General features: G+C 39.4%; 1 protein-coding gene across 2 annotated transcripts in view; it reads right to left on the bottom strand.

The window, feature by feature from the left end:
• Positions 1–5,297: 5,297 nt before the first annotated feature.
• CASP7 (caspase 7) overlaps positions 5,298–27,932 on the bottom strand; it is a 40,847-nt gene continuing 18,212 nt past the window's right edge. Inside the window, exons 3-7 of one of the 2 annotated variants that reach the window (XM_067465819.1) lie at positions 15,601–15,737; positions 13,179–13,310; positions 11,846–12,021; positions 8,450–8,588; positions 5,298–7,173 (exon numbers count right to left, since the gene is read on the bottom strand). In XM_067465819.1, coding sequence (XP_067321920.1) covers positions 6,950–7,173; positions 8,450–8,588; positions 11,846–12,021; positions 13,179–13,310; positions 15,601–15,737 — 808 coding nt within the window. In that variant the 3' untranslated portion in view covers positions 5,298–6,949. The remainder of the gene's footprint in view (positions 7,174–8,449; positions 8,589–11,845; positions 12,022–13,178; positions 13,311–15,600; positions 15,738–27,932) is intronic. The other variant, XM_060768450.2, reaches the window with a different exon arrangement.

The following is a 27,932-nucleotide window of genomic DNA, read 5'->3' on the forward strand; positions in this document are numbered from 1 at the left end:
TATCCTTTATTACCCTATTTGATATTATGGGGTTGGGTAGTGGTAGTGGTGAATTGGTTGCTTCTATCCTTCCATCATTTGCAACCGAGTTTCTTTTCTATATGGAGCAACTAGAAATAAGTCCTAGAAGAGGAAAAACATATACTCATGTTTTTCATCTTCTTTTAAAAAGTAGGTCTATAGCAGGCACATTGTGGGCCTGGCTGGGAGGACCGAGCCAGCAGGGAGGGGAGGCAGGTACACACTGGATAGGGAGAGCCTGGAGCCCAGGAGGAAGTGGGTCCAGGAGGGGGCAGGCCAGGGCCCGGATCACCATCAGGTTCTCCTCCAAGCATAAGGATGGGGCTACTCACCCCATCCTCATGCTCGATTGCAGGACACACGGCATCTGTCCTGATCCTTTCCCCGATCATTGGGCATTATGCCAGGAGGAGAGCAAGACAGGTGATGGCTGAGAGTGCTCCAGAGGGCCTTTTGCCACCGTGTGCTTTTCTCGAGCCGTCCTCCTGGCAGAAGAATGGGACTTCTTGCACTGTCCTTATGCCAGAAGGGGAAGGCACAAGGTGACTGAGAGTTCTCCAGTGGACTCTTGGCTGCTACATGCCTTCCTCCCTCTTCTTTTTTGCCATAAAGACATGGTGGGCTGCCGTTTCCTTCTGCAAAGAGGACAGGGAAAATGAGGAGGGCCTGAGGTAAGCACCCAGACCACATCTGGCCCCCGGGTCTTAATTTGCCCATGTGTAGCCTATAGGGTAAGTTCACTATAAATCATCATAGAGCAAGTTTCTCCATCACAATCTTCTCACTTTCTATATGTAACTCATCGCAGTGCGTGTCAATTATCATGCATTACTGGGAGAAAAATATCCTTTAAAAGCTACTTACCACTGTTCTTTAATGAGGAAAAAGAGTATCAAGTAATTGTTTCATAGAAAAAGGTAGACAAGCTAAGAAAAGGATGGTCAATCCACTAGAGGCTGCCAGCCAATTGAAACCTAGAGTTAGACATGGAATGCTGGAGAAGAAAAGCATTGATCTAATTTTAGTGGCCTCTACTTTGAGTTCTAATACTATTAATAAATTGCAGACTACAAGAGTGCAATGCTTTGCACAGGCAGCTCAGTGGTGTTCCCAAAGATAGAGCTGGGCTTTTAAGCCCCAGGGACACCAGTGAGGAAGGTAACCAGGAACCTGTGCACCTGAGGGGGAGGGGGTGAGAGCTGAGGTCAACCTCTTGGATCCCTAACCTTGTGCTGCAGATCTGGGAGAGATCCCAGCTCTTTCCCAACCACAGAATGCAGTCAGGATTGCTACTGGCTGTCACCTCCTCTGCCTTGCCAGTAAATTGCCACGGGAGCGTCATCATTGTTTGAAAACTGTCATGCGTTTGGATGTTGCAGAGGGATAGTTATTACTTCCTTATGTAATGTTCAGAAGAAGATGCATGTATGCTTAACCCATTTGTAGACATTTCTCATCAACAGGATGCCAACTATTATATTTTTTGGAGTGCAGTTCCTACAATACTCCAGCTGTCCAAATTCAGAAGTTCTAGAACTTGTAAGCCAAAAAGTAACACAACTAATCTCTGGCAAACACAATATCCTATGATGATTCTGAGAATCATAGACAGAGAAGACAGCTCTGGAAGCAAATATATTTTAACAGAGAAACATGCAGAATCACAACATATTGTTTACTGTACCATAACAGGGTAAGTTTTGGAAGAAAAACATTGTTACTTAGTGTATCAAGCAAGACAGAGGACTAGTATGCATGATTTATCTGATGAGAGCTCTGAATGCATGCTTTCAGTACATTTTACCCAAAGGCTAATAAATAAACAAACAGACACAACTGTTACAAAATTATCTTTATTACTTGCAATATCTGTTTTTCCATCTAATTCACTAACATATTGTGGGAGAATCTACATTGCCCTCCAATTATTAAAAATATAATATGCAGAATGGCTATATTTTCACCAACTAGATATCGATTTGCAATTTTGATTTCCTTCCCTGATGAACGAAAGTGCTTTAACGTATCACTGTGTTTTATAAAAAGCTGATTGACTTCAAGCGTTTAAGACATTTATTGAAAATCTCCTCTTATAAAACAGAAAAGGAACAAGTGATATTTTGAAATGCTATAAAAAGGACTGCAGATAATCAGGTGTTCAAGTAAAGTCAAAAGAATTCTGCAGTACTTAACTGCCAAAAATAACCAGAGAACATTTAAGTGAGTCTCCCATACTCACTGAGGTTTGATTCCAGAACCTGCTGTGGATACTAAAATCTGTAGATGCTGAAGTCCTGTAAAATGATATCCCTTTTGTAAAACGATGAATAACACAAACGAGTGATGGAGAAAGTCTAAGAATTTGTCAAAATATGAGAGACTATAGCAGATGGGTATTTTCAGACATCAGCATAGTACTTGGAGCTTAGCAAAATAATTTTTTTTTGCTTTTTGGATTTTTGAGCCCTTGGTGAATCTATAGATGCAAAACCCTTGGATACAGATGGCCAAGTGTATCTGCAAAGTAAAATTCCTACTGTTGTTCTTGTTCTGAAGTTAATAGGTTATTATCTTGACCCATACATGCACTTGGGATAAATGTTTTTGTTAGGCTAGATTCAGACAAATTCAGACAACTTTCCTGATGCCCCCCCACACTGTATTTTTGCCTCAAAGCATAGCAACCATGCTGTTAGTGATTGATTCCAGAGTTTCTGAAGGCATTCTTATTCCACGTAAATCCTTTCTTGCAGGGACTGATATACAGTAGAGTCTCACTTATCCAACATAAACTGGCTGGCAGAATGTTGGATAAGCAAAAATGTTGGATAATACAGAGGGATTAAAGGAAAAGACTATTAAACGTCAAATTACGTTATGGTTTTACAAATTAAGCACCAAAATATCATGTTTGAAATCCAAAACACCTGGAAGACCAGAGCTGGGAATACACTGAGATAGAATCATAGAATCACTGAGTTGGAAGAATCCTTGTGAGCCATCGAGTCCAACCCTCCTCCAAAAAGCAGGAAAATCACATTCAAAGCATATACTGCAGATTAACCGTCTCTAGAATCCTATATTGAGCATAGAGGAATGGCAACACTGGAAAACCAAAGTTTGCTAAACATTAATTTGGTCAACTCTCTCCAGAATCTCATCTGGAGCTGGGTGGCTCTTTGTTGGGAGGGCTTGGCTTGTGCCTTCCAGCTTAGCAGAATGGGGCTGGACTGGATAGCCTCTTAAGGGAGGGGGTCTCTTGTGTTTCTAGGATTCTGTGCCTCTAATTATCCTTGCTTGGATTAGAAGAGGAGAAGAAGCCCAGAAGTGCAAGTTGCTGCAAGGCTGTCAGAGATAAAAAAGGAAGGAGGAGGAAGAAGAGAGAGCACATGAGGGGAAAAAAGGAAGGTAGGAGAGGGGGGGATCTGGAGCAAAGTGTAAGTGCAGGAAGAAAGGGGGTTCCTCCGCCCACCCAGCCAGATAAGACGACGAGACTTCTCTCCCACTTTCCTTCCTTACAGCCACCAGTCTCTCTCTCTCCCCCCCCCCCCCCCCGATTTGGAAACAAGGCTGGGTTGGAGAGGAGTCTCCAAAACAGGAGAGCAAGGCTCTCCGTGTGCCAAGAGCAGAGAAAGATAAGGAGAACCATCGCGTTTCCTTTTTCCTCCCTCCCTCCTTTCTTTTCACCCCTTTCACCCCTCTTTCTTTTTTGATTCACCCCCTTCCCTCCCTTCCCTTTGGAGATGCGCTTCCTCCTCCTCCACTTCCAAGTTTTTGCGCATGGGAAAGAAAGCCACTCGCTCTCATGAGCACATATCAAAGAGTGCAATGTTTCCCTTCCTTCCGGGAACGGATAATATGGAGTGTCGGATGAGCGGAATTCAGATGAGACTCAACTGTCTTTCCAATTTGAAGCAAATTAACTAGCTTATCCCTAATTAATGTTAAATAACTTTCATCAGCATGTACATTTTATAAATCTAAAAAAAATACATAAAATGTAGACATTGAACAGTGATATTCTGCAATATAGACTCTAATTTCTATATGTAGTTGGAAATTGTGAGCCAAGATTGTTTTAAACAGGCAAATCCATAAGGTATCAAGAAAAAGATTCTCCATAATATACATTTTGGGGATACTGGAGCATCCTGGAGGAGGAAGTAACATGACCCTGCTCCAGACAACAGTAACATCTGACAGTAGTTTACATACTTGCAATTAGTATACATCTGGAAAATTGTACAGAATTATTACACTAGTTATAAAATCAAGACAGCAAACCAGTGGAACTGGCTTATGTGGTGTAAGATTGATATTTCTGTGTTCAAGTGAAATCTAACAACATTGTGATTGTGGAAGGTGTAGCTTACAATATTTAGAAGGAAAAGTCTGATTCCTCAACGGCAGAAGAGTTAGGTAACTAGTCCACAGTATCATGTTCCCTATATTCTTTGGACTACCAGAAGATATAGCTACTCCCGTGGCCAATACACCCTTTTGTATTTTGCTTGAAATACTTGAGATAACTTTGGCCTGTTTGAAGATTAGAAGACTAGATGTCACTTCTGGTTTTGATAAAAGATTTTGCAGTGTAAAATGAGTCAGGTAGCCACTCAAATGTTGAAATTGCTGAAATGGATCCATAAAAAGAAATGAAAAGTCTAGATGGCTTCCAGGGGCTACATGCAGTAAACAGCCTACCCTTTGTTTGTGTCTGAAGTAAACAACTGCAAGAAAACAGGGTGGAATTAATTACATTATTCCACTGATGAAATAAATTCCATGAATATAAATTTGTTGTGTATACTTCAAGTTGTTTCTAACTAAAGGTGACCCTAATGTGAGGCTAACAGGGAGTTTTCTTGGCAAGATTTCCTCAGAAGAGTTTGTCACTGCCCTCCTCTGAATCTCTGAGTATAACTTTTCCAAGATTACCTCACCTTGGAAAATTAGCAAACTGCAATTTTTTTATGCCCCTGATGTTACTTCTCAAAATAGAAGTGCCAGAAGTTGTGTACATTTTATAAATGGAGCCAGAAGTTGTGTTGGAGAAGATACTAGACTGTAGAGAGAAGACTAGGAGGACGATACGTTCACTGCTAGATTATACCCTTAATGTCACTTATTTCAAAATTAATTATTGCGAATGAGTACACTGATAAGCTGGAATGCTTAAAACTAGAGTCTGGATTTGCTACTGAATTGTTCATGCACTGAACAGATTGTACACCTTGCTTATTGTTGAGTCATTTCTATAAACCCCTGGAAAGCAATTCAAATATTTCCTAATTTTTAATAAGTTGTATACAATAAGTGGGGGAAGAGAAGCTGAAACTCATTGAAATACAGGGATTCTAGATGGTGAAAACATAAAATGGTTACTCTAAGAAGGTTAGATTCTTCTCTTAGCCATGCTTTAAGGACACGCACCCATTCCGAGACTAAGCAATATATATGCTGAATGGCACTATATTCTGACAATGTCAACATTAATGATACTATGCATATATGTTGTTGAAGGCTTTCATGGCCAGATTCACAGGGTTGCTGGGAGTTTTCCAGGCTGTATGGTCGGATGTTCCATTCTTCTGGAACATGGTCATACAGGCCGGAAACTCACAGATACTATGCATAATTTAATTACTAAAAATTCAGCAAACTTTGGTCACAATCCCATACTTTTTACACCCTCTTTTTCTCTTATTTAGATAATGCTTTCAGAATATATACCCAAACACGTATGCTGAAAGAATGAAAATGAATGTTGTGTCTTTGATGACCTCCGTGATCAGAAACCAGGAGGCATTGTGCATGGCACATGTGATGGGGGCATGGTGGTGAGCTATTTAAGGCCTGGCTGCCCATTCTTGTGCCTCTTTCTATGTGGGTTAACACAGAATCTTTGGATGCTTTATACATAGGTTTGGGTTGCTTCCTTCCATGTTCTAACATTTGTTTTCATTGGCCAGAGCTCTAAGGGGCTGATGACATTCATTGTCAAAAGGCAATTTGATCTTACTGAAATACTTGAAAAGGGGGTGAGTGAGTTATTGGCTCTTGCTCTTGTCCATGGTAGGGAGTGGGAGAGAACACAAGACTCTAGTGTACACTCTTGGCAGGATAGGGCTCTGAACTGGTCTCATAGGTCCTGTGACCCAGAGTAGCGGTGAGGAAGGAGTCAACCCCGGAAGCTGACTTGGGGGTTTTGCTCTCACTTTCCTTTGACTTGGATGGGAGTACCCTAAGTTTACCTTCCAGTAAGTCACCAATCAGGGATCAAGCCAATTACTGGATCACCGTCAGGGCTCAGGTGTTTCAGCCAAGTGAAGGTTGAGCAGGTATTCTAAAGTGACACCTGGTCTCAGCTGGACCCATATAAGTTACTCCCCCTCTAGCTTATTTCGGGTCCAGTTAAATTAAAGATGAAATGGATCAAGTAAAGTAGTTCTTATTTTACCCCATCTTTCATATCTAGTCTTGTTATTCTATGGCTCATCATCAAACAAAAAATGTTTTCTATATAGTGATGCAGTTATGGAAACAAAAACAAAAGTTGTTAACACCAGAAACTTAGGAAAGGTTATCAAAAAACGTAAGAAAGAGACTCCACACAAGTAGGAGAGCTAGAACTGCTATTCGTTTCAGTGTGAACAGAAACAGCAACAAATAATAGAAATATCTACCAATATATGCCACTGCATATATTGGTGAGACATTGTAGATATAAGAATCAACTGAGGTAATATTGGTATTGCATATTTCAAAAGAATGATGGCTAACTTAATCTGAGTTGTCTTTTGCTTTGATTTAAAAAGTTCACTACTGTATTACAAAATGTGATTCACTCATATGTTCAATTTTTCACCAGAGGAGAAAAGGAAAATAAGGCATCATTGGTGCTTTGCTGGCCAACATAGGTGAGATTTTAAAAATAAAGTTCTTTAGTGAGCATGGAGACCACACATGGAACCTGCTTCTTCTGACTGAACCGTGGGTCATCAGACTGGGATTCATAGTTTCTTGCTACCTTGTAGTTCACCATGGTCAGAATCTGCAGGACCTCCAGCTCTTTGCCATGCTTACTCAGAACTGAGCAAAGAGACTGCACAAACCAGGAACCTTTCCCAGGATTCCTCCAGGAAAAATAACCTACAAATAAGAACAACAGATAAAATGTTACTTATTGCAAAGAAGGGTGAAGTAGAGTCATAGGAAAACATAAACAAGGATGAACATCATCAAACAAAGTTTACTGAGAGCCTCTTCAAGCTTTCTTAATGTCAAGAACAATGAGCTTATGGATAGATCATTACGATATAGTTTGAAGGAAATTGGACAAATCCATGGAGATTAGCTCAATTCATGGTTGTGTGCCATGATACCTAAGAACAGAAAAACCATTTCCCATTGAAGCAGAAGGGCTTCTCAAAGACATTGCAGAAAACATTGTTGGGCATGCTATTCAAATCTATTGGATTTATATTGCAAACACATTTATTTATTTATTTATTTATTTATTTACGGCATTTGTAGCCCGCCTTTCTCAGCCTTACGGCGACACAAGGCAGCTCACAGAATTAGCAAATTTGCTGCCAGACATTCATAAAAATACAGTTAAAAACACACTACCCAACATTATAAAAACATATATAACCAATTAAAACATATGATCACTAGTGTTGTCCTGTTAAAATCCTCATCCAGCAGCAACGTCAAGCCATTCTGTGTTCATTCTTCTTATTTCATAGTTACTTATTCTGTTGCACTTCCAAATGCTTGTTCAAAAAGCCAAGTTTTTACTCTTTTTCTGAAAGTCAGGAGGGAGGGGGCCAATCTAATATCCCTAGGGAGGGAGTTCCACAGCCGAGGGGCCACCACTTTAGGTAAGTGGCACAAAGTAAGAGGTACAGAATGTATGAAAGCAATCTTTGGAAAGTGTTAGCAAGCCTTGTTTCCCAACCACACATCTTGACAGCTGTTTTGATCTGTATTAATGTAAAGTGGTCCTAGGCATGTACAGATTTATTTGCAAACAAATCATCCCATTGCAATATCTGAGGACTACTCTTCAATTAAATATATTTGGCACATTTAACAGCGAATGAATTTTATTTATTGTTAAGACACTTCAGAATTTTGAAGACTTTGCCTTCTAGTTTAGATAAGTTAGAAAAAGAGGGTGAGCGGGGGGGGGGGGGGGGGGAGGAGGAAGGGGGAAGACAACCAAGCATTGAGTCGCCTGTTTGGGCTGAAAAATGCGGTATAGAAATAAAGCAAATAAATAAATAAATAAGAATGTAATGTGAAGAAAATATAGCTTCTAATTTCTGTATTATTTAGATATTCACATGTCTTTATTTCTCCCAAAATCTGTACTCAGTTTTATGATAGCTCATCTTTGTATCAAACTGCCCTGTTTTCTTACCTGGCACAGTGGAATAGGCATACAAAAAATCTGCTTCCACTGGAATCTTGTATCTTGGATTAGCATCCATTTCCAGAGTGTCATTGGAAGAACCTGAATCAGTCTGAATCCCGGCATCAAATTCTGATCCTCTACATGCCTGAAACCAGAATATTAACAGTGGACAAATAGTTCTCATGTGTGTGAAAATCATACACAGACACACACATACACATAGCACATCTTGTATATTAATTTTATGTTTTTATCATCCCACCTTTCTCTCAGCATGGGACCCAAATGTTAAACTTAAATATAAACACTTAATAAAAAGTTAGAACACAATGAACAAGTTCTTTATGTATTTTATTGTGATGTAATTTTTCGTTGTTTTGTATTTTATTTTGCCATATTGTATCTTTGGGCATGGCTTCATGTTAGCCGCCTTGAGTCCCCTTAGGAAGATGGTGGCGGGATATATATAAAATTAATTATTATTGTTATTGTTATTATTATTATTATTATTCTATTGAAACACAACTGAATTTAAAGAAGTGTAAGATCATTTAAAAACTAACAATAAATACAGAAATAGAAAATATACAATACATTAATATACTCCCTACAACCAAATAGTTATTAAACACCTGTTTAAATAAAAATGATGAAAAGAGAGCAAACTGGAAATCATCTTAATCTCCCGTGGAAGGTAATTCTTTTGGTTGGGAGCAGCTACTGAGAGGATAGCTGCTCCCAACCAAAACCCTCCTGCTCAAGGAGCTCTACTGGCTGCCGTTTATTTTCCGAGCCCAATTTAAGGTGCAGGTGCTTACCTACAAAGCCCTGAACAGTTTGGGGCCACCCTACCTGCGTGACTGCATCTCCGTCTACGAACTTCGGTCATCTGGAGAGGCCCTGCTCGTGATCCCGCCTGCGTCGCAAGCGCGCTTGGTGGGGACTCGAGACAGGGCCTTTTCTGTGGTGGCCCCCTGACTCTGGAACACCCTCCCAAGAGATCTTAAACAGGCCCCTACACTGGCAGTCTTCAGAAAGAACTTGAAGACCTGGCTGTTCCGATGTGCCTTCTCAGATTAGTAACCTCCAATACCAAGTCCTAGAAGCACTTTAGTAGAACTAAGATTACTGCACACCGCACACTGCACTTACTTATAATCCTACATACCTCCTGCCACATCAGCACTTTTAATCTTGTACCCATTACTCTGGCCCGGCCCAGTTTTATAGTGTCTTGATGTATTGTTTACTGTTTGTTGTTTATTCTGCTTAACTGTTTTTAATTTGCTTTAGGTATTGTATTGTTGTATTGTGTTTTGAGGCCTTGGCCTGTGTAAGCCGCACCGAGTCCTTCAGGAGATGCTAGCGGGGTACAAATAAAGTAATAATAATAATAATAATAATAATAATAATAATAATAATAATCAGATGGACTTATAATGATGGTGGGGCCAAGGTTTCCACACCAGAATTTGAAGAATGTTTGTATTAGATTATGGCATTGTATTCTTACATTATATGATGGCTTCGTGACAGGTTCATGTCATAATTAAACTTGTAATTGTGCCTTGTAAACTAAATTATGTACCTTAATGACCTTAATAGAAGGATAAACCTGGGAACTGAGGGAGGTGAATTCTATCAAAATTGTATGGCTATGTCAATATGATTATAACTAATATTACAAACATACTGACTTTGCTTTTCTATGCTACAATATTCTTCCCCAACTCTGGTTTATCCGAAATATGTAGCACCTAAGGCAGGGGCTTTCTATTAGCAAAGCTAAAAATTGAGGTTAGAAATGTCTGGAGAATCAAAGAATGTTACATGACAATTGTACTTGACCTATGAAGCTGTCATATACTCAGTCAGATGACTGGTCTGCCACAGTCAATCTATACTGCTAAATAAAATTAGGTAGAACCTAGTGCTTTTGATAAACTTCTTCCAGATGACCTGGTAACAAAACATCATAACACAAAGCCTGGCCAGGTGCACAAAAGAAAGGCCAGAAGAATGCACTCCAGACTAAAGTACTGTTCAAACTCTATTAACGTGCTGGACGGCTGTATGCCATCCGAGAAAGGACATATTACGATTTTTCAAAACTTGCAGAAAGTTCATGCCTAGGCTCAAGTAGATTTGAAAACCTAAGTTTTAACTTCTTATTACTTGCTGTTTTGGTTTTCCATTGTCAGAGTATTTATTATTTATTTATTTACAGTATTTATATGATGTCCTTCTCAACCCGAAGGGGACTCAGGACGGATCATAGAACATACATATGCGGCAAACATACAATGCTGTTTTATACAGACAAAAAAAGACAATTTGAACATACATAGGGGTATATAAGCTTTTGCAACTTCAGCTTCATGGAGGCTTGTGTTTGGCTCTGGTCATGGAGGGGGGGATGGGTGGGGGTGCTGTCGCTCCATCTAGTTCCATCTCCCTGCAAAAGAGCTTTGTTTGTAACGCCAATTACGGATGGCATGATTTTATATTGAATGCAATGTTTTAAACATCTTAAATGATTCATATATATTAATTTAAATTTAAGTTTAATGTTACTGGCATGGTATGTGTTTTAAGGCATTGAATAACTGCCTACACATAAATTGCCTATAATCCCCTTCGAGGTAGAGAAAGGCAGGGTATAAATAGGGTAAAATAAATAAATAAATAAATAAATTTATCCTTTTGATCGTCTCGCAGGTATTTACTGGCATTTCCTTTATGGGTGCCTTTAATACCTCCCCTTTTATGTGGTTTCTATTTATCTACTCATATTTTGCTTTCGATTTGCTAGGTTGGCGGGAGCTGGGCTAAAAGTCAAGAGCACACTCTGACTCGGGCTTCAAACTGTCAGCCTTTCGACTGACAAAATTTATTGCAGCTGGTGGTTTTAACTTGTTCCACTAAAGTAGATTACAATTACATATTTTCATTCATTTCATTTTCACAAACAGGAATTGATATTTCAAAAATGTATTCTAGTTTTGCAAAAATGTGAACAGTTTTATGCATTTTTATGTTTGAGATTTATTTCTGGGGGAAAAACGATGTTTGTGCAAGAACACTGTTTATGGGATATGTTGCATAACATTTTTTTTGTTTGCATAAAACCCACAGAATCCACAAACCTTGATCTAGACAGAAAGAATAAGTGTTTAACTTTTGGAAAAAGTTGAAAAATTCAGCGAAGGTTGAGAATTTTTAAATGGAATGATTTGACAAATGAAAACACTTAAGAATTTTTTTTCGTGCCTAATCTCAGTCCAAAGCTTCACTTTGCCGCTGTTTCAAGTCACTGTTTTCCTTTTTAGCTTCATATCCATGCATGGCTTTCTAGGCCATCTTCCACTAAGTGCATTCTAACTAGAGTGAAAATCTCCTTACCTGAATGAAAAATAATTTTGGTTTTCCGACGAGACTTTGGCACTTGTCTCCTCTGAAAAGACCAGTCAAATTCTTGATTGCCATAGCTCCATCGGTGCCATAGATAAGGCCCTCCTCTCCATGACTTAATAATATGCAGGCAAAACAAGCGGCATCATCATGGTTCTCAAGAGCAGCTATAAATAAAACACACTTTCCATTGTTGTGACAGAAATTCCTCTCATCTGTTCATAGGAAAAATACTGTATTTACTCTAATCTAATGCTCATCTTTTTTGCTAAATGACCTAGCCAACATTGATTTGTGTCGTAAAGTAATCTTAGTACTGAGCCAAAGCAAAAAGAGGAAGCCGCTTCAGGAGCTGCAGCTGGCGCTTCTCTTTGAGGGATGTCATCTCTAATTAAATGATGATGGTTCAATGCTATGTGATCCTGGGATTTATAGTTTGATGAGGCACCATCATTCTTTGGTAGAGAAGGCACAAAAACTTGTCAAACTACCGACCCCAGGATTCCATAGCATTGTATCAAGGCAATTAAAGTGGATTCATTCTACAGAATAGATCTACTCCAAGGTTTTCTTTTCCATTGCTGGATGCTTTGCTGCTCTAACACGAGGAATTCTAACCAGGCAGCAACAGTAATGCCCAGCTTTTTTGGCCAAATTACAAAGAGTGCACTTTTTTCCGCTGCGCATTACATTTGGCAGCAAATACTTTTTTGGGTTTTAGGGTTTTGAAAATTGAGGTGTGCATTAAATTCGATGGCAGGTTAGACTTCAATAAACACAGGTAATATGAACCAAGTCTTATTTTAAATCACTGAAATACACCCAGAAAGAAGGGTGCACCCCAATTCTATAAACATTTACTCACAGCCAAGCTCCAGTTTGCTAAATATCGCTTAATTTCCAATATGATGTAGCCTTATGCAATGGTAAAACATTATTCTGATCAAAATCTGTACTAACATTCATTTAAGGAGAAATCCAGCAGCAATAGTGAACATGTGTAGATTTATCTGGTTCTTTGCTTGAAAGGTGGATCTCCCTCCCTTTCCTTACAAATGTTAAAAACAGGTGTCAGAAAGCACCACAAAATCTAATAAAATTACAGTACGTTATAGACAGAACAACAGCACATAGCTGTTTCTATTGCAAAGTTCTTGTGTACCAAGTTTCCAATTATACTGCTCTAAGACTTCACCTTCCCAAATGCCCAAGGAAATGCCATTTCACTGTAACAGTAAAAAACTAAGAAATCAAGTCAAGACATCCAAAATAATTAGCTTTCTTCTGTAGATTAAATCAAACTTGCCATTCTTTTTTTCATTACCTTCACCAAGTATTCTCTCCATATTATCACAAGTGAGATCATTATAGATAGAAACATCAAATCCTATGCTTCGAAAACATTTCTGCAGGTCTCCAGCATCTTTATCAGTGCCATTGCGTATTCCCATGCCTGCTAAGACAAAAAAGATGGTCAGAAATGATTACTTTAAGCACAGTATACATTAATGTATAAATCTAGAAATTTTAGTTAAAAATTGACTCAAAAACTTGGGTTGACCTATTCATGGATCAACATAAGTACTGTATCTTAATTCATATCAAAGAAGAAACTACCACTTTCTCTGAATAGCGTGGGTGAAAGGTAAGAGTTTAGTTCATCCTGGGACTCTAAAAGAAGAATGGGCACCTTCTTCTGCTCTCCCTACTGTGATATTGTTTCTAGCCTTTTTGAATGCCTGGCTTAGAAAATGTCAATGGTGGTCAGGGTTCCTGAGGTGCTGCTGTTGCTTTCCTCTCTCTACTGAGGGCTCTTCCAGGCAGGACCTATATCCCAGGATCTTGACCCAGACAGATCTGATCCAAGGTTTCTGTTTATCCCAAATTATCTAGAAGTAGGGAATCATGTAATCCAGTTTAAAGCAGAAAACCTGGGATCAGATCCTGGGATATAGAGCCTGTCTGGAAGCGCTCTGAATTACCCTCAATTTATCAATGGGCCATATCAAAATCCAACATTTTGTCCCCAAAATCCATCCATGATTGATACATGAGGACAACTTATACATGCAAAAAAATAAATAAACTCAGACTCCTAATATATTGCATTTATATTCTGAGATTCTGAGTAGCCACACAATAGCCCATCTTTAATAATAATAATAATAATAATAATAATAATAATAATCATAATAATCATAATCATAATAACAACAACTTTATTCTTATACCCTGCCACCATCACCATCCCCGAAGGGACTCGGGGCAGCTTACATGGGACCAAATGTCCATAAGACAATAAACAAAACAATCCATCAAAACAAAAACACAATTAAAATAAAAACATTGTCAGAAAGAACATTTGTCGAGTTAAAAATAAAGTTAAATAGACATAAAAGTATAAAACATTAGCATTAAAACTCCATTCAATCAATGCTCAGAATCCAAGAACCAGGGATACTAAATTGGGCATGACCAAGCTATCAAAAAGGGCTGGGCATCGGAAATTGCAAACAGCAAATTATAGGGCCGAGAAATTGAGTGAGGTAAAGAGAGCAGAGTTCTATCTGGCTAACTAGGGACTGGGCATTTATAAATGAGGCTAATCATTCTTGCATGCTTGCTTAAACATCTAGGTTTCAGCTCCCTGCAAAAGGTAGACAGAGTGGAGACTTGCCTAATCTCCCCGGGGAAGGAGTTCCAAAGATCGGGGGCCACCAGCAAGAAGGCTCTCGCCCCTCTGCTTGTGACTGTAGTGGGAATGAGAGAAGAGCCTCCCCAGCAGATCTTAGAGCTCACACTAATTCATAGGGGGAGATGCAGTCACAAAGATAGGCAGGGCCTGAAAGGTTTAGGGCTTTGTAGGTGATGTCTTTACTTTGAAATGGACCGGAAGCTGATCAACAGCCAGTGGAGCTGCTTTAATAGAGGCATCGTGCACCTCTATTAAAGCAGTTCAAATCCGTTTTGAAGGCCTCATGAATGTCACCAGTTGGGAATTGGGCACAACCCTGATCTGACAGAGGGGCATGGCTTTCCAGATAGTCTTATTCACGATGCCTGCCTCCTTAACATGCAACACCTGCGCTGTTCGGCACATTACTTTTGAGGGTAATGTACACCTTCAACATTTTTGTAATGTGCACTTTCAAAATTGAGGTGCACATTACATTACACTTCAGTAAATATGGGTAATTTAGAACAGCTTCTTCCAACCAGGTGCCTTCAAGATGCATTAATTAACTTTTATTACCCCTCTTGAACCTACCCTTCATTCTGACTAGCTGATGATGGGACACAATCCAACACATTTCAATGACATCAGGATGGGCATGCTGATTAAAATAATATTGCACAGAAGGAATATATTGGGTTGCTCAAGCAAGCATGCATACACAAGGAACAGTCTATCCCAACTTCACTGTAGTGTGTGTACATTGTGACTGCTTATGGAAGCTAGAGCTCTCTTCACATCTGTTGTCCCAACCAATTTTCTCTCACTGATCCTCATCCACCCTATTCCAGGGAAATGCATTAACAGACCCAAATAATGCTGGTGCCAGCCTTATGCAATGGTAAGGCATTGTTTCACTGATCAAATTCTGTCCTGACTGCCATTTAAAGAGAACTCAAGCAGCAAGTGTAAACATATGTAGACTTATTTAGTTGGCAGCAAGTACCATAAAATCAAGTAACATTCCAAATCTACAACACAGTTACATTATAGACAGAACAACAGCACATACCTGTTTCTATTGCAAAGTTCTTGTTGTTTATAATAACACATTTACCAAGCTTCTTGTAGTCCATACGATACCGGAAGGTTGGAGTAACAATTCGGTATTGGCTACTAGACTCTGGATGTTGATCATTCTTTGTTTTCCTGTGGAAATGTAGATAAATAAAGTTCACATTCAAATATTTCAAAGTATGGTTTCTGAGGTTAAATTCATAAGATTCACTTGAATTCAAGTTTGCATGGATGTTATTGGTTGGATTAACAAAATAATGAATCAAAATATAGGCTTTCAAAGTACTTAACTGATTTTCAGGCATTTATGATAAAAATGAAAACAACTCAGTAATAACATCTACCTTGATGTATATAGCAAGGACAAAAATAGCAAGGACACGGGAAAGCTTATATGATTTATCAATTTATTGCATGTTAGAGAGTTTCAACCCTTGCATATTTTGAGTAATTGACACTCTAACATCACCTTCCCGGAGGCAAAATAGCTGAATATGCTTTTGAAATTACACAGCATCTTTCTATTACATCTACAACACAGGCATATTCTGGACATGGCCCACTGTTGAACCATATGATATTTTGAAGGCTATAATGATGAGTATTTTCTGGATATTGATGATTGCCTGCTCCTATCATTTGTCTTAGATAGTAATTGAATCATGGAATATTATAGTGAAGAAGATGGGCAGGAGATAATTTATTACTATACTATGTAAACTGCTAATACAAATAAAGAAGACACAAACTTTGCAAGTACAGTTTCCCTTGCTACTTTGTGGTTCGCTTTTCACGGACGCGCTGTTTTGCGGGTTTTTGCTTCCCAGTTCATGAATGGTTGCCGTTGCCCAGAGTGGCGTTCTAATCCTGTCTCCTGGCAATGATCGAGTGTGGAAGGGGGTTTCACCCTCCCCCTTTGGAGAGAGGCAGCCAATCAAGAGAGATTGCAAAGCAAAGCAGAGATAGCAAGCAAAAAAAAGTGTGTGGTGTCTTTAAATCTCTCCTCGCTTCTGCCTCAACCTCGGATCTCGATATACATACATAGCATCCCTACTTCACGGATTTTCACTTTTCACGGGTGGTCCTGGAACATAACACCCGCAATAAATAAGGGAACGCTGTAGATCAAATATTTCTGGCTTGTGGCTTCACATGGTTTGCTCACTTTACGTTGCTGTGTGCCCAAGCAGTTTCCTACTTATGGAAAACCCCAAGGTGAATCTATCACAACCATCTTTATTGGCATGATTTGTTTAGAGGTGGCTTGCCTTTGCCTTCCTCTGAGGGTAAGTAAACGTGACTTGCCCAAGGTCACCTAGTAGATTTCCCGAACAAGAGCTTGAACGCTGGTCTCCAAAGTCTTTGTCGAATACTCAAACTACTACCATCCTCGCTTTCAGTGACACCTTATGCATGGTGACTCAAAAAATGAATGTCACCATTTTCAATCGGAGTTACTCTGCCTCGAGTGCGTGATGCAAACTAAGTTCTACTGAATACTGGACTGTTTCTTTTAAGGGAATGGGATCATAAATATTTGGCCTCCTAGGGACTGTCAAAATCTGGTAGCACTCCTTTATCCCAACATGTCCCACAAAACAGATTGTTGGATTGTGCAAATTTTTTTAAAAAAACCAATTACACAAACAATCATATAAAACATTAATTTAAAGCAATTTTTAAAAAAGCAATTAAAATAATGATATAAATATAAACCACTTCAATTAAAATTCACCCTAATGCAACAGATGGCTAAGCCTTGGTAAACAGAAAGGGGTTTACCTGCAATATGTGTCTGTGTGGGAGAGGAGGGGGGAGAGGAAGAGGCAGGGGGCCAACCTAGCTTTCCGTGTAAGGGAATTTCCCAGCCTCTTTTTTTTGTACTTAAAACCTGGCCAGGTTCATACTGGGCGATAATGATTTTCTTATAATCTGACAAACAGAGTTGGGGAAACAAAATCTGACTGGTTATTTACACATTCATTTCTATTTCTTCTTTTAACAAACTACATATTCAATATACCTTTGGTACGTCTTTGATCAGACAAGCCTGTTCTCAGACTGCTCTCCAGAAATCGAGGTGAATGTGTTCTAAATTTTCTACTGTTTATGATTCTATGCTGGACTTAGATTAACTGCTTCCAGTTTTAAATACGTATTCCCATCTGGGCCACAAGCCGATATATGATTGGATGACATCTTATGACAAAGAAAAAATGATCCAACCTATTTCCAGAGAATTTAAGCATGAAGTTCTTGTTACCAATGGGCCATTACTGTGGTCTAAGCAGAACAGATATTGCCAACATATTCATAGAAGCTGTCCTTTCCAATGGCATCTTTCATGTCTGTATTTGTCTCAGATGCACAGAGCTCCACACAACCCATGTTCTCCACATACACCGACAATACAATTTCAATGTTAGCATCATTTAAAAACAACAACAAAAAACCAATAACACTGGAGTATTTTTTGCTAGAAGGAAATGCCTGATGAATGAAATATAACGATAAAAATAATACTATTGTAAAGTAACATTTCCTTGAGAAGTGATATTTTTGTGCTCTCATGTTTGAAAGATTTTCCTTTTTAATAAATAGGCATTCTGGAAATTTGTTTTCTTTTTGTATACTACTTTGGGATATGACTGTTTTTCACTTCTTTTTGTTATTCTGTTATGCGGATGAGACATAACAACAAAATGCCTGACCATTTTCAGAAACTAAGTTATGACTAATTTTTGTTGCTGTTATAACCCATTATGTTAATAATAGTGGCGGGAGGAAGAGGAAGACAAAAATATTCCACACACACAATGTACTGTTTACCTAATTGCTTATGCATGCATGTTAAAGAATTAATGCAATGTGATATGCAACTTCCTTTACGAGAAAGATTTAAGTAGGTTAGAATGCAAAAACAAAACAAAACAAAACAAAACAAAACCCAAAAAACAAAACCCAGCACTGACAAAGAGGCAAAGCTAGGAAGTAACAGAGTTTTTGAAACAGAAAGATGCTAAGATGTGGTTCCTCCATGATGACAATGGTCTTGGACAGCAATGGCTCTCAAAGTGACCCACTTAAGATGGAATCAGGTGTCAAACAGGGATGTGTTATTACCCCAACCTTATTTTCCATCTTCATCACTATGATACTTTATCTTGTTGATGGCAAGCTTCCCATCGGAGTGGAAATAATCTAACAGACAGATGGCAAGCTACTTAACCTCAGAAGACTAAAAGCCAAAACCAAGGTTACAACAACGTCTGTTATAGAACTCGAATATGCTGATGACAACATCATCTGTGCACATTCAGAAGAAGACCTACAAGTCACTCTAGACACCCTTGCAGAAGCATACGAGAAGCTCATCCTGTCATTAAACATCGAGAAAACCAAAGTGTTCTTCCAGCAGGCACCTGCCAATCCGCCTGCAATACCAGAAATACATTTTCTAATGTTGTAACATTAGAAAATGTTGACCATTTCTGCTACCTTGGCAGCCACTTCTCCACAAAAATCAACACTGACATTGAAATACACCGCCAGAGCTCTATGAGTGCAGCATTTTTCTGAATGAAGCAGAGTTAGAAAATGTTGACAATTTCTGCTACCTTGGCAGCCACCTCTCCACAAAAATCAACATTGACACCGAAATACAACACCGACAGAGCTCTGAACTCAAGAACTAAAAACGGAATGTTGGAGGACAGGAAAAGAGATTTAAAGATGGGCTCAAAGCTAACCTTAAAAACTGGGAAGCCCCGGCCCTTGAGCACTCTAGCTGGAGGTCAGCTGTGACTAGCATTGCTGTAGAATTTGAAGAGGCACAAATGGAGGGTGAAAGAGAGAAACGTGCCAAGAGGAAGGTGCGTCAAGCCAACTCTGACCGGGACCGCCTTTCACCTGGAAACCAATGGCCTCACTGCGGGAGAAGATGCAGGTCAAGAATAAAGCTCCACAGTCACCTACATACTAACCGCCAGGACACTGCATTTGGAGGACAATCTTACTCGGACAACGAGGGATTGCCTAAGTAAGAAGACCTATTCTTTTAAGTGTTAAATAGCCCAAATTGTTCTGAATGTGCTAAAGAGAACAATGGTTCCATTAGTTCACTGGTTTCCAACTTTTAGTTATCTGCTCCCAGAGTCCCTCTTAACTGGCCAAACTGGCTGCAGCCTTTGGTAACAAAATACTGTAAGGACCAAAAGATAGGAATCACTGTTTATTGAACCAAGACATCAGTAACAGAACAAAAGGTGTATGTGTTTTTCCATGGGTGCAAAACACAAGGGGAGCAATGGGGGCTTCTTACTTCCCCTCTTTCCAGGAGATGCCAAAAAAAGAAGAAGCGTCCAGCAACAAGTGAATTGATCATCAGACACTTGCAATCTGTTTCAAGGCAAACTGTTCTCCTCCCTTTCCTTTTCTTCTCCTTGGAATTTCCTTGACAGAAAGAAGATAGAAGAGAGAAAGAAGAGCCAGCGTGAATTGGTGGTTTGAGCACTGGACCACAACTCTGGAGAACAGGGTAGATTCCCAGTACATCCATGGAAACATACTGCATATACTTGAAGGGACACAACAACAAGGCAGAAGGTAGGGGATTGGAAGGTAGGGTGCTGCTTCCTTAAAAAAAATGAAACCATCCATCCTCAATATCGTAGTGCTGTAAACCTGTGCTGCAGAAGGAAAAATTGAGGGAGAAGGGAAAAAAGTATTTAGCAGTCCCCTTAAGACCAATTTATATTTTAGTACAAGCATTTATGGATATCAATGTATTTCCTCAAAAGCAATGACTGAGGAAGCAGATTGATAGCTACAAAACCGCATGCTAAAATATGTAACAGACCTAGAGGGGCTATTTATTAATTTCTCCTCTCTTTCTTTGTCTTTGTGTGTGGATGCCTTCAAGTCATGATCAACTTATAGCAACTCCATGAATAAGTTTTCTTAGTCAAGGAAGACTTTGAAGTGGTTTGGCCATTTGCTTCCTCTGAAACAAGCCTAGAATACATGTTATTCAGTGATTGTCTCCCAACCAAATATCAACCAGGGCTATCCCTGTTTTGCTTCTAAGATCAGACAGGATCTGTTGCCTTCAGCACATTAAGACCCAGGAACAATTCCCCAAAGAATCATGAGTACAGTGGAAAATTCAAGAAGATAGGGAGGAATAATAATAATAATAATAATAATAATAATAATAAATACTATCTGTAGCCAAACAGAAAGAAGCTTGAATGGATGACTGATTAAAGGTTTCAAACAATTAAGGACAGATTAGCAGTAAAAGTTGACAGAAAAAGAGTCCGTACTCTGAGTGCAACTGTTCAATGACTTGTGTGTAGAGACAAAAATTACTATAATAATTCATAAAGGTAAAAGAAAAGACCTCCTCCGCAAGATCTGAGAAATCAAAGCTAGATTTAAACCAAGAGTGGGGATACTCTATGACACACTGAAAAACGCTATCAAAGAGATGAAAGGCTGACTGATTCATTAAATGGAGAAAGATTTGAAGATGAATCCACAATTGAAGAAAAAGCTATACCCAAGACACGTCAGAGAAATAAACCACCAACAGAGTTGTTTCAAGCTACAAAGATCAAATCCACACAATTTCTAATTAAAAATTGTCAATAAATATGTTAAACAGAGCAATGGCCCAAAGCTTAATATACATTCCACTCCCCAAGAGAGGGAACACTAGGGATTCTGTAATCATCAGAACGTTGCATTAATCTCCAACGCAAAGTGTTACTATTCATAAAATAAAAATAAAAGAGACTTTTGCCATTTATGGAGTGATAAATGGCAGATGCCCAAGCTGGGTTCAGAAAAGGAACTGGCACTAGAGGTCATATTGCAAACACACATTTGATAAAGGAGTGTATAAAAGAATTTCAGAAGAAAAACAGTCTGTACTTTACAGATTACATAGTAAAGTCTTTGATTATGTAGCTCACAAAAAAAAAAAATCCATGGGTATTTCTTAAAGAAATGTGTGTCCCACACATTTTTACGTGTCTTTTCCTGAGTATGAGTTACGAAATAGGACAAATTGTCAAGTCAGACTAGAGAGAAGCAAAACGGTTTGCCATTGGAGAGGCGTCTGGAATGGCTGCATTTTATAATGTGATCTAATATATATATTAAAAATACCAAGCAGAAAACTGGTATTTTGGAGAAAAGAGACATGAAAATTATTGGAAGGAACAGCGATGTATGCAGATGACATCATGTTACTATTAAAAATACCAGAGACCTGGAATGAGAGCCAAAGAAGAATTTGCAAGGAGGGCTGCCATTTATTTTTGCAAACATGAACACACAAAGTTCTATAAAAGAGAATTTTCACTGTGTTTCTTTTCTGAGAATTACTACTGATTGTTTCATTTCATGATTATTACTGAAAATATTTTTTATAAAAAGTAAGTTACATCAGCTGTCAAACATATTAGATGAAGCACTGCATATAGCTAAAGTGAAGTTCTGCAGAAAAGGGGAGGAGGTTACATATACTAGCCATTATTAATGAAGACGATCTCATGTTTTAAGTGAATACTGAAAACTCTTCTTAAACATTGTTTTTTCCCCAATCTCACACACACATTTCCTACAAAATTATCTGGGTTGCAAGGATTTTAGGGTAAAGAGACTGTACTAAGATCTTACTAATGGATTACATTGACTGAATATACTCATGCAGTCTTCAGGAATTCAGGAACTGTATGCATGACTGGCTTCTGTGATTTCCGGGCAAGATAAATTCTCTGGCAGGGCAACACCTGATATTAATATGAACATTTGCTTACTTAAAATGTTTAATTAACAGAGTAATTTTGAAAAAAAGCCTGACCCTAATAAAGTATTTGCAAGCCATCCAGGGAATCTCTATTTTCTTTGTTCTCCACAATTTTGGCCGTGACCCACATATTCAACATAGTGATTTTGTACAGTCGAAAGAGAATACAATCTTCTCTAAAACATGTGAAACAATCAGTGATATACTTTTAAGAAAGATGAAAGATATAGAAAAACTTATTTCTGCTGCCATGACTACTAGGAGCACAAGCTAAGCTATAAAACAGTAGTTCTCACCCTGTGGTCTGTGGACCACCAGTGTTCCGCAAAAACTAAAATGTGGTCCACGGCCTCACCATAACTACACTATTGCAATGAGAGTGACTGGTCTTGCAAAATCCTCTTATAGTGCTGAGGCTTATAAAATATAGTTTTATGTGGGCAACCAGATGGCAACTCCTGGATCGTATTATGTTCTATATCAGAAACTAGAGCTGATGTGGTCTATCCGATGCAATTTTCTGAATCAGAACCCCAAATAGGTTCGCAGCTTGGGAGTGATCCTGGACTCATCGCTGAGCCTGGAACCCCAGGTTTTGGCGGTGGCCAGGGGAGCTTCGGCACAGTTAAAACTCGTGCACCAGCTGCGCTCATACCTTGGGAAGTCTGATATGGCCATCTCACTCTGATTACTCTGATTACATCCTGAATAGATTACTGCAACACGCTCTATGTGGGGCTGCCTTTGAAGACGGTTTGGAAACTTCAGCTAGTCCAATGGGTGGCAGCCAGATTACTAACTGGGGCGACATAGAGGGAGCATACCACCCCCCCCCCCCCGTTGTGCCAGCTCCACTGGCTGCCAGTCTATCTCCGAGCCCAATTCAAAATGCTGGTTTTGACCTATAAAGCTCTATACAGTTCTGGCCCAGCTTACTTGTCCGAACACATCCACCCTTATATCCCATCTCGTAATCTAAGATCATCTGGGGAGGCCCTTCTCTCACTCCCGTTAATTGCACAAATGCATCTGGCGGGGACGAGAGACAGGGCCTTCTCGGTGGTGGCCCCTCGCCTATGGAACACACTCCCAAATGAGGCAAGATCTGCTCCCTCCCTCCTGGTTTTTAGAAAGAAATTAAAATCATGGCTTTGGGACCAGACCTTCGGACAGTAGATGTTTGTAGAGTTTAAAGGACATGGACTAGAATGACAATATGACTGGTGAGACTGTTTTTATTATTTATTGTTTTAATGATTGCTTATGTACTGTCTAATTATGATTTATGCTTAATTGTCATTTTATTATTGTGATTGTTATGGATTGGCATCGCGTCAGTGTCCAATGTATGGTATTGAAGTTTTGCCAGTTATGTGTAAACCTCTTTGAGTCCCCCTAGGGGTGAGAAAAGTGGCATAGAAATACTGTAAATAAATAAAATAAATAAATAACCAAACCAATTCTAACGGTGACCAAAAACTGATTCGTAACCCTTTGGGAGACTGGCCCCTGGTCAAAGTGGTCCATTGTCAAAAAAAGGTTGGGAACCACTGCTATAAAAGAACCAAATTCTTAGGAACAACTCTGGATTGTTACTTTTAATCAATAGCATACACTTTACCCATATTCAGGGCATTCATATATTGAAGCAGGAGAAAGGGTGCACTACTAGTTATGCTGAGAAAACATCCCCAGCTACTTTGTCTCTGATGACTTAAGTATGGACACTTGAAAAGAGTTCTCCATACACGTGCAACTGCTCACAGACACATATGGTTGCATAGATGTCAGACCTTGTGACTAACCTGGAGAAAGGATATTTTGCTAGTGGAGCAGAATTGTCCCACTCTTATTGGAAAACATAGAACCGAGGCAGATGTTGCTGGCTGGACAGCTGCTATGAAAAGTGGGCAGTGGAAACAGTTAGGGATGCAGGCCTCCCATCTTGGTCGCATGGTGCCATGGCATATCTCAGTAGAGCAAGGAGTCCCCTTGCTCAACTGCAACATATGGTGGCATTGTGGAACCAGGATTGGAGGGTCGTTCCCACCGTCGCTTGCTCTGCACAGCAACCAACATTTGTCTTGATAAATCCCCCATGACACAGATCTGTACTGTATAGGCAAAGTATAACATAGTTAAGAGACAGAAAGAGTGAGAGAGGGAGAGAGTGTTAGATCATAGGTGCTAAATATTACTGCAGGAAAGACAGTTGGGAATCATCTTTTTTCTTCTGTGTTAGCTTTTTTAAAAGATAAACATCAGTTTTTGTTATATGTTTTATTCAATTTTATGCAAAGCTTTTTAAAAAGAAAAAAACCATTGTTGGTTTCATTACTCTTCTAGACTAGATCAGGGGTCATTTACCCATCCTCTTGTCTTAGACTTTAGACTTAGGGTTGCTCTAAGTCTAAATAATCATAATTAATCAAATAATCAAAAAGAGGTTCACACTTCCCATTGAAATACTGGTAAGATTATGTTGGTTAAAACTGTTCTTCATATTAAATACAGCATTGTTTTTCAAACTATAGTCCCAACCCCAACTATCTGAGGGTCCATGAACCCTGATTACAAGGTTTGAGGACCTCTGGACTAGATAATCTGACAACTGGTAATACAACAAAAGATTTCTTTAAAAAATCCAATTTTGATATTGCTACTTCAGTTTCCCTCTCCATTTATTTACAGTGGTACCTTCAAACTGATTATCATCTGCCCAATCTTTTTCAAATTAATTTCCTTACTCTGGGGAATGTTTCCTGACACTGACAGAGAAACCTACATTTAAAACCATCCAGGCTCATACAGATATTACTGGAAGCACCAAGACAATTGTAACAAATATTTTGCACTTATCCAATGCTTGGCAGGATATTAAGGAAGAAAATTTGCAATGCATGAATCAAGATTTGAGTTTTCATGAATTTATATGCAGGAAATTACAGCAAAAGATTATAAAGCAACTGATTCACAAATAATTAAAGTATATAACTGATGCATATATACTGTTGAGCACTTTTATGGTATGCAAAAGGAATGGTGATGTCTGAGGGCTTATTTTCTTACTTTCCAAAATAGGGAACCAAGGATATGGCAACAGATACGTTTTATAAATTCTGTGGGCTTCTTCAGCAATAATTTAAGATTGCTGGCTTTTCCAGATATCAAGACATTTTCATAAGCATTACTGTACATTTCCAAAGTTTCTGATTTTATATAACTAACCAGATCACTGCCAGATTCTTTGATTCTAAGTCAAAAATAATGTTTGGATTTTAAACTTTATTTGTGCCTCATTTTTCTCCTAAATCTGGTATTAAAAGAGACTGTTCCTTGTTATATCCTTTTTTACATCATACATACCAAGTATGGGCAAACCCAGGCCCGCAGGAAGGATGTGGCCTCTTGGGTTCTTTTCTCTGGCTCTGGAGGCAGCCATGTGTCACACACTCCTCACAGCAGGAGGGCGTGGCTGAAAGAAGGACCCTCCCTCTCGGGAGACCCTACACAACTGCATGTCTAGTCCTCCTCTTGGCAGGAGCTGCTACATCCTCCTGCCAAGATGAGAGCTCTGCAGGCACACTCCTCTTGGCGAGCTGCTACATCCTCCTGCCAAGAGGACAGCCCCTCAGGCACATGGGGCTCTCATGAGAGCCTGCACAGCCGCTTCTGAACACTGCACACACACACACCAACCGCCCCAGACCTCCCCACGCCCCTACCTCACAGCCCGGCCCACCCAACTCACAATGAGGCCCCCATGTTTAAAAGTTTGCCCATGCCTGGTACAGGGTGAGGCAGCATAACTTCCTTTTTTAAAATGCGTGCCATTCAGTCGGTTGAAGACGTAGCGGAGCGCTAGTGGTCTTGTTCGAGAGGCAGGAGTATAAAGTTTTGTCCTGACACGAGTTCAGTCGCCATCATGCATTGGAACAGTGAGGAGCCTGCTTTTGCCGTTGAGGCCTACTTTTCGAGCGGATTTGGAGTGGCTGGCCCACTCTCCAGATTTGGCCCCTTGTGATTTTTTTCTATGGGGTTTTTTGAAATCCCGTGTTTATGTGAACTATCCAAGGACCCTACAAGATTTGAAGACCAACATCCAGGAAGAAATTGCCAGCATAACGCCTGCTATGCTGGCAAGAGTCATGACAAACGCCAGAAATCGGTTTACTCAGTGTATGGAGAATGGAGAATGGAGGACATCACCTACCTAATTTGATCTTCAAAACTACGTAAAACAAAACTTTAGGTATGCGCCTACATTATAAAAAAATTCTGATTCATACAATGGGTTTTATTAAGTTTTGAAAAAAAGGAAGTTATGCTGCCTCACCCTGTATATACTCAGGAATAATTTTAGAAATTTAGTCACAAAAATAACCCCCAAAACCTGAGTCAACTTATCCATGGGTCAGTTTAAGCACTATATTTAACTTGTATTAAAAAAAGGATTTTTATGAGTAGAGTGACAAAAGGCGAGAGCTTAGTCCATAACTTAACAGAGACACGGACACCCTATACTCTTCCTTCTGCAGCACTATGTCTGTCCTTGTGTTTGGATAACCTGGAAGGGAACTATCAATTTCTCTCTCTTGACATCAGCACTGAACATTAGGGCTGGTCATTTGCTTTGGGCAAAGCCTGAATACTAAAATGGTTTTCTTTAGACATCATTCGAGGTGATGTGTTCAGAAGCAGACTGTTCTAAAGATGGATGGACACATATACATCAGATAACTTGATGAGACAGCTACATCCTGCCTGCTCTCTATGAAGATTGAGTAGGAGACAAAAGATGGGGAACAAATAGATGAGATTTTATGATAGGTAGCACCAAGCTCTCAGTTACAGAAAGGAAAACATTTTAGCAGAATCTAAATTAAACAAACACCCCCCCCCCCCAAAAAAGCTTTCAATTTCAATGCTCCTGGAAAAATTATAGCATAAACATAGGGATTTCCTGTTGGGGGGCAAGCAATAACGTTGTCTAGCTCTTCCATTTTTTCCTGCTTAACAGAGTATCTGCAGGAAGGAGAAAAGAAGTGATGGAAAAACAAAGTAAAGTTGAAAGAATTAATGAATGAAACTCATGTAGAGTTCTGTTGATTAATAAAAGCCTCATGTGGAATCCTTCATTAGCAGATGTTATTCCGGCATTTTAATTGTATTTTCTAGTTGTGGGGTGACAGGACTGCTTATGGCTTCCAAGAAGACTTTAAAAGCTATCACAAACTGGGAACAGTGCATGAACTACTAGCTAAACAGCCTGGTACATGGAATTTTACCAAGTTAACACAACCTGATCCAAGCTATCTCAGTACTCTGTTCCTGGCCGGAGGTATTGGGAGGGCCGGGCACCAAGTTCCTTCTCGACAGCAACTTCAAATAGGGGCAAGCAGCCAAGGGAGCTTAGCTGAATGCCGGGAAAGGGGGGGGGGTGGCGGTGGAGGTAGAAAACAAACAGGCTGTGCCACTTTGGCTGCTTGGTCTAAAACAAAAAGAAGAGTGAG

Source organism: Anolis sagrei, chromosome 3 (genome assembly GCF_037176765.1).
Source record: "Anolis sagrei isolate rAnoSag1 chromosome 3, rAnoSag1.mat, whole genome shotgun sequence".
Classification (NCBI taxonomy): Eukaryota; Metazoa; Chordata; class Lepidosauria; order Squamata; family Dactyloidae; genus Anolis; species Anolis sagrei.